The sequence below is a fragment of the Apodemus sylvaticus genome, chromosome 2 (genome assembly GCF_947179515.1).
Source record: "Apodemus sylvaticus chromosome 2, mApoSyl1.1, whole genome shotgun sequence".
In the NCBI taxonomy this organism is placed as follows: domain Eukaryota; kingdom Metazoa; phylum Chordata; class Mammalia; order Rodentia; family Muridae; genus Apodemus; species Apodemus sylvaticus.
In genome coordinates this window covers 129,355,565-129,373,339 of record NC_067473.1, presented here as the reverse complement: position 1 = coordinate 129,373,339, position 17,775 = coordinate 129,355,565, and the positions used below count along the sequence as shown (strand labels likewise).

Sequence of the window (17,775 nt, the reverse complement as noted above, 5' to 3'; positions counted from 1 at the left end):
AAATGAGCCATAAATGTGGACTTAGAAAGAGTGGATTTCCTACACTGAGCTGAGCGTGCTTCTCCAGTCATGTCAGCCTCACTCAAGTCCCCCAGTGAGCACTGCGGAGTCACCCCAAGCATTGGACTCTCTGAAGAATGGGATTCCTAAACATGTCTTTTCCATCTCTTATTAGTGCCACCTGAGGATGTCCCTGGAACCAGCCTGGGGTGTGCTTAAGAATGTATTCTTGTGTTTCCTCTTTTTCCATCGCAGGACTTTGTTTACAGATGTAGGTATGTTAGATATCAAGCTGCCATCCAGATTCAGCCTCTCTCTGAAAGAGCCAGATAAAATGCCTCTTTTCTACACACCCCCAGTTGCTAAGGTGCGATGTGCTTGTGATGGGGACACTCAATCCTAATGTTCAGTCCAGTTTCGGCTCTACTAACAAACTTATTTTATTACATGGTGTATTACTTTGGGTTCTCTAGAGTCACAGAATGTATGGGCAGTCTCTATATAGTTAGGGAATTTGTCGATGACTTACAGTCTATAGTACAACTCCCCAAAAATGGGCAGCAGCAGCTGTGGATGGAAGTTCAAGGATCTAGCAGTTGCTCAGTCCCACGAGGCAAGGAGGCAAGAAAGAGTGAGTAAATCTTCCTTCTTCCAATGTCCTTATGTAACTCCAACAGAGGGTGTGGCCCAGATTAAAGGCGTGTACCTCCATGCCTTTAATCCCAGATGATCTTGAACTCGGAGATCTCTTTGTCTTAATCTTCTGAAATTCATAGCCACTATGCTTCAAGATCTCCATGCCAAGATCAAGGTCAGAAACTTATATCTCTGAGCCTCCAGATTAGGATCATAGGTGAGCCTTCCAATTCTAGATTGTAGTTCATTCCAGATACAGTCAAGTTGACAACCAGGAATAGCCACTACACATGGTATGAGGTCAGCTTCTTCAACTTTCCCTTTGCTTCTTCAAACTAGAGTTTTGGCCAGGATGTTGCTAGGAGCTTCCTGAACCCTAGTTATACCAGTTGATTGTGTACAATAAGGTATGTTCCCCAGAAGACAACCCCAAAGCCAGAAAGGACATCACATGAATAGGCCTTTATAAAACGCCAGTCCCTACATCAAATCAATCCATGTATGAAGGTGTGACAGGATGTTTGCAGAGCTTTTTCTGACAGCAGAGGAAGATGGAACCTGTGGACTGCTCATCTGCGCATGGCTTGTTTTACTCCTACCTAGAAGGAAACCGAGGTTAGTAGAAATGAAAACAGCACCAACAAAATGACTAATGATCTTATTGAGACCACTGGAAGTTTTCAGAAACACCTAGTTTCTCATATCCATAATATACTATGATGCTGATACCACACAGTAACATCTTGCTGATCTACATGAATGAGTTCTTTGGTTTTCCTAACTCACCATCAGAAAAACCGATCGTAGAAAAATATGTTTCAAATTAATGTGAAATTTACAGTGTTTATAAAAGTTTGTGATTGCACTTTTCAATTCTGTCTCAAAATAACCTTGCCCAGTAATGTTGTATTCCCTTTCATGGGACTTTATTCTCTCACAGTGCAAAATGTAAATTTTCCTGCAAATGTCCTTTCTCGGATCACAATGGATTTGTATATGTGTGTTTTCTTTTTTTCATCTAGGTACACAACTCACAAATGAAAAACATGCAGACGAGAAACCTATTAATGCTATCGTTATAAATTCAGTATCCGAATTCAATATCACAGATGGACCAGCCCAGGAAACCCCCAATGAGAAAAACCTGTCAGGATCGAGCACTTCACTCTCTTCCCTCGAAGAATGCCAAACGAAATTTCCCTACCTCCAAACTAATACTTCAGTTCATCGGAGAGACGCCGATGGTACGTTTCTCAGAATACAGCCCATCTCTAAATAAAGCTCCCAACCCCAGCCCTTGGAAAATCGCTACATATGCCGTTAGGAAGAAAAAAGTCTTTATGAATATTAAACAGGATGACTTTGATTTGAAACCCTGCTGAATGACATGTGTCAAGGTCACTTTGTAACTAGGGGGTGCTTGGCAAAGTGTTTGCTCTCAGAGCTGGGAATCAGAGGCTATGAGTTTTAAATAGCTCAGACCAGAACAGCATTCTCGGATGGGGCTGGAAAACCAGTAAAATCAAATAAAAATGTCTTTTCTCAGAAATGAGACCATTCTGCCTGTTACTTTAAGGGTATGGGGTAAGGGAAGAACAGAGTGGGAACATAATTAGTTGTTAGAAACACAGAAATGTAGAACTGTGGGAGATGGCTCAGGTAGTAAGGTGCTTGCTATGTAAGAATGGGTTCTGAGTTCAGAACCCACACAAGAAGCTTGCTGTGCTGGTGCCATCTTAATCCACCTCTGGGAAGGTTGGAAATCTTCCAGATCCTTGGTCCTCTCTGTCCAGCCAGCCTAGGCAACTTGTTGGCATTCAGGCCAGTGAGACACATTGAAAATATCAAGGTAGTGTCCACCTGAGGTTGACCTCTGGCCTTTACACACATATACAAGCCCATTCCAAACACAGATAAAAAAGAGAGTGCATAAAATATCAAGTTGTTTATACCAACAATCTCTGGGCAAGGGTTAACTCTCAGAGGTAATTCCCTAGGTATTCTGATCAAGGGCAGTCGTAGACCACCAACACGTCTCATATGCCGATTTCACATTGATTTGGGGCTGAACAGTCTGCTAAACAGCCAAGTTCAAGCTTGCGGATCTTCTGCCATGGTAAATGAAGTTGAACTCAGAGTAACTTCACAGTTGCCTTCACAGGGAACGTGAGCCACTCAAAAGATCAGTAGAATTCCAAATCTGCCTATGGTTGCATTGAAATTAACCCTGGACTTATCTGATATTATAATTCATTGTTGAATGTAAGAAAAGTAGTGAAAGCTTGTAATAAAAGCCCCTTTGTCATCATGTTAATTTAACTCATGTTTCGGAAGCTCATTAATTAGATATAAGAGGACAGTTTAGGGTTTGACCTTTTTGCTTTAACCTCCAGATCTCCATCTCTTAGTTATATGCCAGAGTTAGTAACAAGCTCCTGCACAGGGTGGGGCATGGATGGAACAGTGTACGTAAAGTACCTACTGCAGAAGCTGCCACATAGAAATTGGACTTCAGCTTTTCTTATGATTGCAGTTTTTGAGAGGAAAGGGAGAGACTTCCACCATGTGTTGCAAATGTGCTGTCTTATGCAAATGTTGATATGGATACTTAAAGCAGAGACTACAGACTTGGTTGGTTAAGGCTTGCCAAGAAAGAATGTGAATAATGAAGTAAGGTAAGGAGAGGGAAGAGTGAGGACTGTGGGAAACTAAAGAATACCTCCACTAAGGGTCATTAAAATGTCACTTCTGAAGGATGGCTGGGTCAGCCATGGATTTGTCTCTCAAGCACAAGGTTGCAAAGCTCAAGAAGTTTGTAATCCCTGCACTAAGGAAGCAGAAGTAGCAGAACCCCTGGGCTCACCATCAGCCACTCAAGAATATTACTGTAAGCTCCAAGTTGCTAGGAAAGCCTGACTCAAGGGAGGTGGGCTGTGTTCCTGGGGATGACAACTCAGGTGTTTCTGCAACATAAAGTGCATGTGCGTGTGCGTGTGTGTGTGTGTGTGTGTGTGTGTGTGAGAGAGAGAGAGAGAGAGAGAGAGAGAGAGAGAGAGAGAGAGAGAGATCACTTCTTTCATCCAGCTCAAATCAAAGTAAACAAAAGGTTAAACTTGCCAGTTTTTTCTTCTTTTCTTTTCTTTTTCTGTTCTTTTCTTTTCTTTTCTTCTCTTCTCTTCTCTTCTCTTCCATTCTCTTCTCTTCTTTCCTTTTTGTACAAAACAGGGTCGTCTTTCTATATAGCTCTCTCTATATTGTCCTGGAACTCACTATGTAAAGGGCTGGCTTCAAACTTACAAAGATCTACCTGCCTCTAGCATCCACCAAGTGCTGGCATCAAAGGCATGCATCACTATACACAGCTGAGATGCCATATCTTGAAGTGTTCTGAAAATATGTAGCAAATGAGGATGTCATACAAACTTCTAAATATTTTAATATTAGACATGCCTCCTATTGGCTTTCTGGCACACACGGCACTTCCTTGTTGTGTCTTTGAGCCAACTTTGACCTGTCGACCAGGGCTTCAGTCGAGGATCATGCTAAAGTTGAGCTTTGGTCAAGATGAAGGGCAGGCATGAAAGTGAGCAAGGGCGTAGTTCTGAGCAAATCATTCTGACAGCAGTGTTTCCCTGGGTTTTACCAGGAGGCGGAGCTGTTGCTAGTTATATGTATCAGGGTAATGTTCCCAGAACGAGGAACTGTCATAGTACACATCCACAGACATAATGTCCCTCACAGAGCATCTCCCTCTGTCCAGTTGGGAAAGCTGAGAGAAGTATAAGAGAAGAGATGACACCAGTCTCCTATTTTCAGTGGAAGAGGGGAGAACTCCTCTGTTTAAATAGTGACTAAGAGCCTCATGGCAGAAAAATAAGAGTTCTCCTGCTCAAATAGCAAAGAGGAACCAGAAGGATATGTGAATAAAGCTGTTTATTAAACAGTAGGACCCAAAACACTCAGATTTTAAGATGAAGATGTAAGCCATAAGTTACCCTTCCTTGCTCCCTTTGTGGGAGGAGCAAGGAAGGGTAAATCTGCCCAGTGAAGTAAGAAATTTTGGTGCCTGGATTAATCAGAAAGTGAAAAGATTTGTACTAAGTCTCACTAATCATACTAAGTAAAATAAAACAAACCAAAAATAAATAAACAAAGAAAAAACTCCCATTATCCCAAACAGTGAGGAAATCAACAGTTCAGCCAGCCTTTCCTCATTTTAGGGAATTTTGGATAGTAATTAATTTAAAGGTGAAGACAAACACAGAAATATCTGTTAGGAACACAGGGGAAACAGAAAGGGAACAGAGAAGACTGTGCCTGCTTTTGTGGAGTTTGTGGTTAATTTATTTTCAGAACTATAGACGAGTGTATGGGAATAGATGCTTAGTTACTAGTATCTATTATTAATATCCATCACCCTCACTTAAAACAGGGTTGAAAATGCTTGTACAGGCAGTTTTTTGTAACACATCCTGCAGCCATTAGCACAGCACACAGGTTCTGCTCTGATGAGGATTTAAAAGGGTCTTTCCTGAACTTCATAGTCTCTACTCCAGAAGTTTGTCAGAAGAATTTGTCAGTTCATCATGTGTGGTCTCTTTCCAGAAGAGAAAACACACCCAGGGACACACCCAGGGTAGTTACTATATGTGCACCTGCACCTGTGTCCATAATCTTTCACTTGCAAAAGCATCTTGTGGAAAAGGCAGCCAGGGGCACACATCACCTTAGATAACAGGCTCCTCAGAAAGTACGCCTGGAAATAAGCCTAATTGATGTATAATTTTGAATTTCAGGCATCTCATCCAGGTGGAAGAAGAAACTCATAAATACAAGATACCTGCAAAGAATAGTCTTAATTACACCATGGGCTACTGAATAAAATGATTACATTTTCTACACTGTAAATTTCATACAATTAAGTGTAGTGGTGTCACCTTATAAAGTGTTTCAATTTTATAATTATTTCAGTTCATTTGCTCAGAAAAAAACATAAGCACAAATTTACCAAGTATCCCCCAAATCTAGTCATTCTACTTCTAAAGGAGTGACGTGGATGTTAGTTGTGCTTGTCTGAGCTTAAATACATCTTGACATATTTAAGGAGCTGTTAAAATTGATAACATCAGGGATGATAGCCCCGCTAGAGAAAGGCATTCATTCACACTTTATTTATTCACATTCTACATTACGACAGGTATTTATAAAGAACTTAATGCTGGGGGAGGGAAACCAGACTTTACGCTTTTGGACCCAGAACCTTCAGGAGTCAGTTGGTGCAACTTTGTTAAGACTGTCTGTGGCACCAAAGCACTAAGTCTTTGAGGCCAGGGTCATCCGGTCTCATTCTCTTTCTATGTTGTTCTAGGAGAGAAATGGGTGTTTGTCTGTCATTCTCTGTAAGAACTCTGGTTGTGACATTTTGCTTAATGACTGCCAAGGAATCAGGAAAGTGTTTCTGAAATTAAAAAAAAAAAAAAATCCCAGGAGCTACAGCTGGCAACAGCAGAGGCTTCTGGTTCCATTCTTCCCACGTGGGGAAACCATGTAGTGAGATAGAAAGCTCACAACATGAGGCTGACCCCAGGTACACATGCGGAAAGTCTTGGCTTTGTTATCATTTCCACTATAATTAAACATGAGCCTTTCTAATGAGACACAGTCTCCCTCTTAATTAGCCAATCCCCAGCAGAATGCTTAGCACCTCGGAGCTGCCTTAATTCTTCTGTTATTAGAGTATCATCGCTTAGCACATTCCAGCTTGAAAGGACCCTAGAGGCACAGAAAGGACTTGAGACAACCCTCAGAAGGATTTGCCAAGGCTTCTTCCTCACAGCCAAATACAGCTGTGGCAGTTTGGCCTGCGGGTCTTGGATCATCTCCTACTGCCTTTATTCCAGGTTTAGGAGTTGGGGCGGATGTTCTGACAGCAGTAATTAGAGATGATGCCAGGGGTGCCAGGTGCTTCAACAGAGAGGATTTCCTGTGCAAGGAACTTGTTGCAAAGGTGCTGAGAGTTGAAAAGGTCAGCGCAGCTAACAGTGGAGTGGCCCAGAAATCCACACCATGAGAAGGCTCTACCTACCTGTGCCCTTTAGATTAGCACTGTACGGAGCTCACAGACACGATGCAACTAACAGTACTAGACAGTACCTGATTTTAATCAGACCCATTGGAGGAGAGGGAGGGAGGGAGGGAGGAAGGGAGAGACAGAGACAGGGACAGAGACAGAGACAGGCAGACACAGACAGACAGAGAGAGGTTCAGAGAAGCAAAATTAAGAGAAGTTAAGAGAAGTGACAGTCAGAGGTGAGCAACGACACAGGAAACATGGCAACACACACAGCTGGAATAAGGCAGCAGAAAGATTTCTTTCGTTCTCCCCCTATCCTACTAGATTCCTATGGACGCCTCACACTAGCTGAAGCTAGGCAGTAGCCATGGAAATGGCTGACCACCTACACTGCCAGCCTTGTGAATAAGAAAAGGATTTGGTTCTCCAAATGCTCACACCAGGCAGAAAGCAAGCAGAAGCAAGGGAGAGCAGAGCCAGGCCTACTTCAACGCTGCAGAAGGTCCTGAGTTCCTGTAACAATAACCCGACTTGCTAAGGTTCCTGGATCCTGGCACTTGAAAGTCTCTGAGTCCAGAGACTACATCTATAATCCAGGGTCTTGCGAAGGGCTGCCTGAGACTCGTGTGAACCACAAAGGGCTGTGAATTAGCTTTAGGTGAGATGTGGACACATGGAACAATGGAATTCAAAGTACAGATGTTGGGGCTAGAAAGAATCAGGGCTCTACCACCTCACAGGGCTATGGGTGATACTCCCTCAGCCTCAGTGGTGTTCCTTTTCAACTTAGTCTCATTCGCTGATTGGTCCAGTGAGAGATGGCAAGCTGTGTGTGTTTCAGCAAGAGACTCATTTAGAGGGAAGGTGTTTCAAGCAAAGACTCTAAGGTTTTGAGCATAAATTGGGTGAAGCTACCACCAGGAGAGAGCATACTGCGTGCAAAGGTCTTGAGTTAGGTCCCGTTCACATACTAGGATTCAAACCCCGTGCTGATAGCACAGTGAGTAAGGAGTGTGACAAGGCCACAAGTGAGAGGACCAGGCAAGAGGCCAGCAGTAAGACTGATAACTGCCTCGAGAGAATATGAGAAGCACAATGGCTAAAGCAATGGTCCCAGATTTCTCGTGACTTCATCAAGATGCTGCCATCCACAAGAGCAAACTAGCAAGGAGCAGATGTGTGTCATAGAGAAGATGGAGGTACAAAATTGGACCTGAAATTAGTAAGCAATATGTTCAGGAGATACTGCATATAACCTAACCACAGGCAGCTGGATACATGGTATGCTGATCTTTTCGACTGGCCAAAAGAAGAGACATTAATCATGATCTATGCCTCTAGATATCATGTTTATTAAATACTACAGTCCACAAAGGTATAAGGGAAGAAAAGATATACTCAATTTGGAGAACAGGAAGAGCTGAATTCTTCAAAGAGTTGTAAATTTTCTTCTGAATCACTTAAATTACTTTGGTGCAAACAAAATGGCCATATGCAAAAGAGTCCAACCTGTTGGTGTAGGATTTTTTTAATATGCCTTTTAGGAAAGCACAGTGCACACTTGAAAGTTCAGAAAAAAATCTGTTTGCAATTCATTAATGTTCCCGTGGTTTTCTTGGGCAAGAGGCTCTGTCTTTTATAACCAAATAAACGAGACAGACTTAGAAACAGGGGTGTGGGAGGCAGTTCTATTCTCATGTGTAAAATAGAAGGTGGAAGGAAACAAATGCCAATTCAGCCAAAGGATTAGGGCCCAAACTTTTTAGGTAAATAAAACCTATGGTGTGCACCAGAAGCAGAGGCCACCAGAGTTTGTCAGCTGCAGATGCAATTGAACCAAAAGATCATATGCCCTGCTGAAATTACAAAGCCATTTTACAAGCATTTTTCTTTTTTTTCTATTCATCACTTTTTTATTAGATATTCTCTGTATTTACATTTCAAATGTTATCTGAAAAGCCCCTATCCCATCCTCCTCCCCCTCCCCCTGCTCACTAACCCTTTTCATACTCTAGTAAGAATTACCAACTTTAAACATTACTGTTACCTCGATTCCTGCTCTACCCACATCCAATGCAAACTTTCAGGTTGGTGTATAAAAGAGACAAGTCAAGGGGTTACTTTTTGTAAGATCTCAACCCTAAATAAGTCTCTTGAGGCTCCAGTCTGAGGGATTGCGTCTAGAATTTGCTTGGAGTAATTTCTCCTGAGAATAACATCTCTACCTTGACCTGATAAATGTGGAGTTGGCATGGGTGAAATCTGATGAAGTTGTGTGCTGCTACACATTCTCAACCTTTGACACACACTCTTCAGGGAAGACCTAGGCAGATAGAGTCCCTGAATTGTTATGAACTTACTCCTGAATTTTTGTGGGTGGCTTGTGGTTACTTATAAGAGATGACTGAGTTGGCCATATGCTGGAAGCTGGTGTTAAGGGAATAAAAATATAGCCAGCCTGGCAGAGAAATGAGTATGCATACTGCAGAGGTATTAGGGAGAGAGCTGCCTGTACTATAAATGCTGGCATGGCAACTGAAGTCATCACAAAAAGTCATAGTGTGTGTGTGTGTGTGTGTGTGTGTGTGTGTGTGTGTGTGTGTGTCTGTGTGTCTGTGTCTATGTGTGTGTGTGTCTGTGTGCATGGTGTGCACACATGCAGGCTGGAGCATGCATATGTACATGCTAAAATCACCACCTTTCGAAAAGAAATGGAGAGGGTAGGAGGAGCAGGAAGGTAGAAGATCACTATGTACCTCCACTCAGAATTCATGTTAGAACTTTGAACAGTGCAAAGCAGCATTCTTTAAAATATTTGTTCCTTCTTAAAACAGCCTATTTCTAAATACTCCCTTCCTTTAAGATTACCCAGTTTTTGAACATTAGAGAACAAAACTGTGCTTGGTAATTGGATCATTCTGTAAAATCTTGCCAAGCAAGCATGAGGACCTGAGTTTGGATTACCAGCACTCACATAACAAAGAAAAAGCCAGGCTTGGGAGCATGTGACTGTATTCAAGGCTGGCCTTGAACTTCTGGTCCTCCTACCTCAGCTTGTCTAGTGCTAAGGGAAGTCTATTCTCTATGTCTATGCAGCTGCCGTATACTGTAGTCAGGAAATCACATAATTATTAACATATTTATTGAAAACAATGGATTCTTATGAAACGCAAACTTTATAGATTTGTAAATCCATCTGGAGGAGAAATTTCTCCCAGTTCATGTTAGAATGTGACATTTAACCATCAACAATCTTCAGATTCCTTATTAATTGGATTTTATAAAGTACTACCTGATCTTTTACCAAAAATAAAAAATATACTTTTTGAGACTTCTAAATCACACAAAAGATATAATTTTAACAAGAGAACTACCACATCATTCTAACTAACTCCCTTTATGGGGCAAAAATATATAATAATCTATAACCCATCACAGCTGTTTGACTAGAATTACCAATTACCTTCAGTACCTCAGAGATGCTTTCCAGGTTTTTTTAACAAGTCTGCATAGTAAATTTTTAACCCAATTTTCTTAAAGGCAACTGATAAGATTGAAACCTCTTAGGGAAGAGATGACGAGGTTCTCCACGTAACTTGAATACAAAATCAAGGCTTTCCATGGCTACAGGAATATGGAGACAAGAATTAAAAATAAAACACAACCCAAAAAGCTAGGGTTATTTTAAACAGCATTTCAATAAAGCTTGGAACTATGCTCACATCTGAATAAGGGTGCAGTGGACTTATGGGAGACAATGGCGAATGCGTATTGAATCCTGGTGACAAGCAGCTGAACATCTGTGGTCTCTCGTCTCGGCCCTAATGGCTTCTGATCTAATGCATCTAGGAAAGGTCTGCTGACATCCAGAGAGTTGCGAAGACTGGTAGCTCATGCAGTGCCTTCCCAGCACCTCACAGGCAAACGAAATCAAAAGGTTTAGGGCAAAAATGGCAGGGCCCCTTGAAGTAACTTGATTAGGCAGAATGAATAGGGAATACTCGTCAGGTTAATAACACTATTCCTTAAATACTAAGTACTGGGGTGCGGGTGGAGAGGCTGGGCAGACAATCCATCCACACCAGCTTGAATGGCTGGGGAGGCAGCAGCTCAATGGGCAAAGTACTTTCTGCACAAGTATAAGGACCTGGGCTCAGTTCCCAGGAACCAAGCATAAAGAAGTCAAGCATGATACTGTATTATATATGTAACCCTAGACCTGGCAAAGGTCAGAGACATGTGGATGCCAAAGTCTCACTAGCCTATCAGGAAAACATCCTCAAGATTCAGTTAGAGATGCCAGCTCAGAAAATAAGGCAGAAAAACAATTGAGGAAGACTCTCCAGTGCCAGCCTCTGGATTTTATAAGACTCTGCACAACTATGCACACACACATAAAATAACACAGTGACTTTCCAGTTACCACATCTGTCTACATTTGACTGGCACTCCCATATGTGTTAATACTAACTTTCTTCCATCTTTACTATATCTTTGGCCCCATGTCACAGTAAATGTATGGTATGCCCAAGCAGGCTGGTGTATGTGTATGTGCATGTCTATGGATGCAGGTGCTAGGATAAAACTTAGATCCTCACGCTTTTGTAGTAGCCACTTCACTGGTCGTGTGAGGGCAATTAGTAATGCTCTCTCCTCAAACATTATTTACATTTTTTTTGCATGTGCGGTTCACACATACTGATTTTCTCTCTCTCTTTAAACAGAGGAGTGTGCCTCCCTAATCCTCACCTGTCTCTTCTGCCAATTCTTGGACTGCCTCTTCATGCTCCCTGACACATGTGAGACAGTGTGCATCAACCTGTGCTGCCCCTCTCACAGGTACTCCTCTGCCTCAGATGAGAACCATCCACGCAGTGACTGCAACCTGACCTGTGATATGGACTGCAGCCTCTTCGAATCTTGCCATGAGACCAGCGAATGCCTGGAGCTGGCCATGGAGATTTCAGAAATCTGTTACCGCTAGTGCAAGAAGGGATGAGCACTCGGGCGGGGCAGTCCTTAGAGTGCATCTGAGATAAGAGTTCCATGTGCCCAAATGCAAGGACCATACGTGTTTCATGGACGCTCTAGGCAGTTTTATGTTGCACCTGTCTGGGAAAGCTACTACTGTCAACTTGTTCCAACTTTCACAGTTGCATGGCTTGCTGCAAAATAATTCTTGATCACATGTGTGATGAACAAATCTCAAATACCTCTCCAATGCCATAGGTAGAAGACTTTGAAAGAGCATTCTAAAACACTCTGCACTCTTGACTTAGTAGCCTATATTGTGGCTCTAACTTCATTCATGAATTCAGGACAAATTATGCTTTCTTGTGGGCTCAACACACATTAGTTCTCTTTCTGATGGACTCATGCATAAACATTATGCATTATTGGTTATTATTAATAATGTATTGTATAACATCATTTTATAATTAAAAATTTATTTATACAGTCTCTTAAAATTCACTTATATGTACAGTTTAGGTAGGAGAGGGAATTAAATGAATCAGAAACCGTGTTCTTATAATTAAAGCAGTTGTCTTTGAAACCTCTCCAGTGAATCTTGAATCTGGTAGACTTCAGGAGAGCCCTATAATTCTAGACTATACCATTATATGTCTGTTGCTGCATAGTAAGAAGCCATGTATATTCTTAATTGGCTACATAAAGATGCTTCTTTATTACAATAAGCCAAAATGGGAGCCATGTGCATGTTTCAGGAATTTGATCTGTGATAATCACATCTTTGCTTTCCTTACTTCTGTTTGTCAGGTACAATAAGCAACAGGATATTAAAATGAAATCAGTTCACTTCACTAAACTATTACATATACAGGTACCTAAAATAAATACGCATGCAGGGACTTGCTCATTTTCCAATATGGCATGTATGCTTTGGAAACCATAATTTATCATTTTAGTTTTCCACTAATAAAGTAACTGATGATGACATTTAAAACTTCTTTCCATCTACACTGCTGCAAAGGGCATGCTGTATGCTATGAAGTCACTTTTATATCAAACAAATCAAAACACACAACTAGCAGGAACGGAACATCAAGCTTGATGTAACTTGGGGATCTCTATAGTTGGTAGGTGTGAAGCAGCGAGGGAAATGCTTTATATAGATATGCATGTATGTATTCCTGTGTGTGGAACACAATGTGTTTCATATGAACTACAAAGCACAAATACCAACCAAACAGAGCAGACAGCTGAAGGCAGTGCTGAGAGATACTTATGTGGGTTGAAAGAATAACCACTGTGGCAGTCCCAAAAATAGTCCTTTAGTCTTTGCAGTGTTGTATTCTCTTGCCTTTGGGTAATGTTAGACAAAAGCAATGTTTGTTTGTATAGTAAACTAGCATACTTTTTTCTAATCTGTAATAAATTTTCTAACATTGACCAGAATAGATCTGAAAAACTACTGCTGAGTTGCCTTGCGATTTTAGTTAGCCACTCTTAACTTATTCCTGGAAGTAGGTTATATCCATAGTTAATGCCAGCCTTCTTGTGTGATAGTTATGTTATCCACAGATCACAGAGCATGAGAGTATATGCCATCTTCAGTCCAAAACATTTCTCTTCCTCTACCTTTCATAAGTTCAAAGGCATGACTCTAGACTCCATGCATATAATTCAGAGATCACTAAAAAAAACGGGAAGGGGAACGGTAGTACCTACCTGCCCCCTCAGCATGTGGGAAATCCTATCAGTGGTCTCAGCAGTTCAAGGTCTCATCAAATACATAGCAAGGTAGAGACCAACCCGAGCTATGGTAGATGTGTTATTACGATTATAAAAACACAAAGGAAGCTTCAGAATGTGCAGCTCCAAGTTGACATGCTTGGTTTATGACAGTTTCAAGATTCTGACTCAGTGTCTAACTGCTTTCTTACCAAACAGTTCTTTGCTTGTTAACATCACAAACACAAAAACACTACCACCCTGATGACACACAGTATCAACTTTGAAACCCCCCCCCCACCATGCGTCCATCTCACCCTACCACCCTGGCTTCTCTCCAAGCACCCATCTCTTGATTTGCCTCCTAAGCCACTGAAGAAAGAACCCTAAGGGGCTCTGGATTCCCACCCCAACCGTACTTAGATGCCTGGTCTCATTGTTCTATCTGCTACATTCATGTTCAATGTTTTATCACCAATATTTCTCAACAATATGCCCTCGATTTATGTAAAGATTACACACTTCAAATATGAATCTGATACTTGTCGTTTAGAGATGTAAAAATCAGCAGTTCCTATTTGATGATTTTTTTTCCCGGACCCTCTAAAATTCTCCCATGGCCTTGCTTTCCACAGCTTGTTAATTTGTTTCTCACTCTGAGAATTCATCATGCTCTACCAGAAAAGGGTGGGTTATACAAAGTGTGAAATTTCTTTTCTTTACAGCCAATAATAAAATATCGTCTTCTTTGCAAACATGAATGGTGTTTTCAATTGAATTCCCACACAATAAAACATGTACAGCTGGGCAAACACAATTGCAGATCAAAGCTGAACAAAGTTATTGATTAAACACAAATATCAGGATCTGAGAAGGCTTGGGTATTCTATAGCAATGATGAGGGCTTGTGATTACAAATTGAGATAATGCTGTGCTTCAAGGTACACCTTCTTAGGGAATGGAGCATTCTAGTTTAAAGAAGCACACTAGAATCAAAGAGATTAGTGAACATGCAGGCTTTGCAAAGAATGTAGGAAAGAGATACCCTCCCAACTGGGCCCATAACCATATAGTTACATTGTCTTTGCTTTGCTCCATGAATTTTTATAAAACCATTGCTCTGCTAAAAGCCACCAAAATATGGAAAGCAGTGAAGAAAAGAAGTCACATTTAACCTGCTAATGAAAGCGTCCCACTACATGAGCTGAGAGGCCTACAAAATTAATTTTCAATGCTGGACAATCAAAGTTAATAGAGTGAAAGGCACTTCAGGGTTTTTTTTTCCAGGATGATCAGAAAAACATATCCAGGCAGGGAAACTTTACCAATAAAAAGGAGATCACTCAGACTTGCTTTCAAAAGTAAACACACAGGTGGAAGGTGTTTGAAGAAGAGATTTCATCACTCAAAGTAGCTTATGTCTCCCTCCACAGAGTACAGAGGGAGAATTATGTGTCCTTTGACAGCTTCTCTCCCATATGGTACATATACAAGACAACCAGCTTATTAGTATAAGAAAGGCTTGTGGTTCCCAGGTTTGCAGGCTATGTTCCACAGTCGAGTAGTTTTGTTGCTATGGGGTTGAGAGTCCTTGGCATCAGCACAAATCTATTCAGAGCATGGTCTGAAAATGTATCCAAGGGAGGCCTTGGGTCCTATGATATCTTTCAAGAGCATGCCTCCAATGACCAGGAAGGATTTCACTTGACACCATTTTCTAAAGGCAGCCACAATAATGGACAGAGACATTCATATCTGGCACTCTAGGGAGCACACCCCAAGGATAGCACTTAATTAGGAGTCACTCAAGATTCCAAGAACGGCACTTAAGGTTCACTATTCACCTGTCAACTTCCCTCAGACTGTGTGGAATGATGGCCTCCAGAAAACCATGCACACTCAGTGTAAGGGTTTGTTGGGTACTTTGTATAGAATAGATCTGAACAATGGTCTGGCATTTGCCACTTAGAGCTTCAGGTGGACTAAAGAGAAAACTAAGGGGTTTGAGAATTGGAGGCAATCCCAGTGATTATAAATTACACAAAATGAAATTTATACTAGTCACTGTACCAGAAAGAAAGCCAGACAGCTCCTTACATTATAAAGAAGGAGCAAAAGGGATAGAGAGTAGTGAGGAACCAATGCAGGGTTATTCTAACACATGAACTGATGCCTGTGTCATTAGGATGTGAGGATGCGACCTTTGGTCTACCATCTCAATATGCTGCAAGCTTTCACTGAATCTGTGGTCATCAACTGAGAGTGATTTGGCCTCTCATATGTAGTACATCATGGGTAGAAGCTAGGAATACTACTGAAGATCAATGACAGTTCCTATTACGTTGGACTGGGGAATGTCTCCCACAGCATCCCCAGTTAGTGTCATGTTTTTTGAGGAGGATAAGTAGAGTTGTGAAACCATTAGGTAGGGAGGCACGAAAGTTCACAATAAAAACGAATACCTAAACATCCATGTATAGTTTAAGAAACCCTGATCAGGGGACTTTTGGCTATTCAGTTAATAACCATTCATACCATTTACCTAAAATACTGTTAAAATCAGAGTTTCCAGATAAAATACAGGATGCTTTGTTAAATTTTAATTTCAGAACAATAGCAAATATCCTCAAATGAATATGTCCAAACTACTACCTGTAACCTATATATACTAAAAAATATGATGGTTCAAAACCTTTTCCAGCTTTCTCCCAGTGTCAAGAAGGAGGAGTAGGAGGAGGAGGAGGAAGAGGAGGAGGAGGAGGAGAAAGAGGAGGGAGAGAAGGAGGAAGAGGAAGAAGAAGCAAAAGTGGAGGAGGGGAGGAAGGTGAAGAAGCGAGAGGAGGAGAAGAATAAGAAGCAGAGGAGGAGGGAAGGGGAGGAGGATGAAGGAGGAGGAGGGGAAGGGAAGGAGGAGGAGGAGAGAAGAAGGAGGAAGAGGAGGAGGAGGAGGAAAGAAAAAATAATGGTCATTTCTTTGGTCACATTCCAGGCAGAATCATAATTTATAATTGGTGTAATTAAGTGTAGTCATGGGACTAAAACTTAAAGATGTTATAGGTTTTAATTCTTGCTCTAGAAAAGGGCCACTATCCTAGAGGACAGCGACCAAGATGTAATCTCTGCTCCTCATCTCAATCATCACAGAAGGACCTCAGCTCAAGGATTTCATTCAAGGGGTATGGAACTAGTGTAGTTTGGATGTTATCTGCTCTCTAAAGGACCATATGTTAGCGTGACACTCTTCATCTTGATGCTCTTGAAGGTAGAGTCTAAGAGGTAGCTCACAGTGGAGATCTTGAGTCATTAAGGAAATAACAAAAGGGGAAGGGGAAGGTATCCATAAGATAGGTCAGTCAGGAAAATGTTTGCTTGTAAGCATGACCAGAGTTTGATCCGGAGAACATATTTCTTTTTTAAAGAAAACAACTTGGTTATTGTGGCCACATACTTGTAAGCCCAGTGCTATCAAAATGGAGACAGGCAGATCCTCTGGCAGCCTGGCCTACCCAGTGAGATTCAGTCACTGAGAAACCTTGTCTCACAAAGTCACTATGCCTGAGGAGTAACACCTTAGGTTGTATTCTTGACTCTACATGCACAGCAACATAATATCTACACTAACACTCACTCACTCACATACACATACACACACACACACAAACTTGTGTTCACAAGAGTGTAGCTGGTCTCTAGTCTGTTTTCCTTGCTTAGGTGAGAGGCTTTGTTCTGCCTTATGTTACACCTGAGAATGACATTTGTGTCTGCCCATGGTTTCTAACAAATTGGGCTCAATCAAGCATGGACAGGGACTTTCAAGATTGAATCAGTATAAACCTTTCCTTTTCATAAGATGAGTGTTTCAGGTCTTAGAGAGATGCAAGCTGACAAATGCAAAACTGGAATTCTCAATTAAGTCTTAAGGTCTGACAGTAGGTTGCGTGTCAGTCTTGAATCAGAAGAACCCACTGTGAGAGCTGAAGCACTCCTATGACAGAATATTCTCTCTAGCTAGGTACTCATTTCCATATATCTCTGGCAAAAGGAGTGAGAAGATGAGGTGGAGACACTTCTTGGTCATGGATTCAGTTAATATCATATTTCTTGGATAATAATACAGTTCCTCTGTTCTCTCTTCATTCTTTTTATTAGTATTCATCTTACATAAGAAAATGTTGCAGCATGGAAAATAAATGTTTTCCCAATGCTATCAAAATTTTTGACTAGCACCCATGAAACACTTTCTAATCTTAAAAATCTCTCATGTTTTTAGGAAGACTTAAAAGAAATTCAGCAACTTCAAAAAAAGCAATTGTTATAGTTTCAACATAAATCTATTTATTCGAAAGCCCATGATTATAATTACACAGCCTAGA

At 41.2% G+C, this 17,775-nt stretch overlaps 1 protein-coding gene across 2 annotated transcripts in view; it reads left to right on the top strand.

Annotated features, from left to right (window-relative positions):
* The window catches only part of Mdfic2 (MyoD family inhibitor domain containing 2), a 116,331-nt gene extending 104,638 nt beyond the window's left edge, over nucleotides 1–11,693 (top strand). For both annotated transcript variants that reach the window (XM_052174433.1, XM_052174434.1), the window contains 2 exons: nucleotides 1,659–1,880; nucleotides 11,434–11,693. In XM_052174433.1, coding sequence (XP_052030393.1) covers nucleotides 1,659–1,880; nucleotides 11,434–11,693 — 482 coding nt within the window. The remainder of the gene's footprint in view (nucleotides 1–1,658; nucleotides 1,881–11,433) is intronic.
* Nucleotides 11,694–17,775: the final 6,082 nt, after the last annotated feature.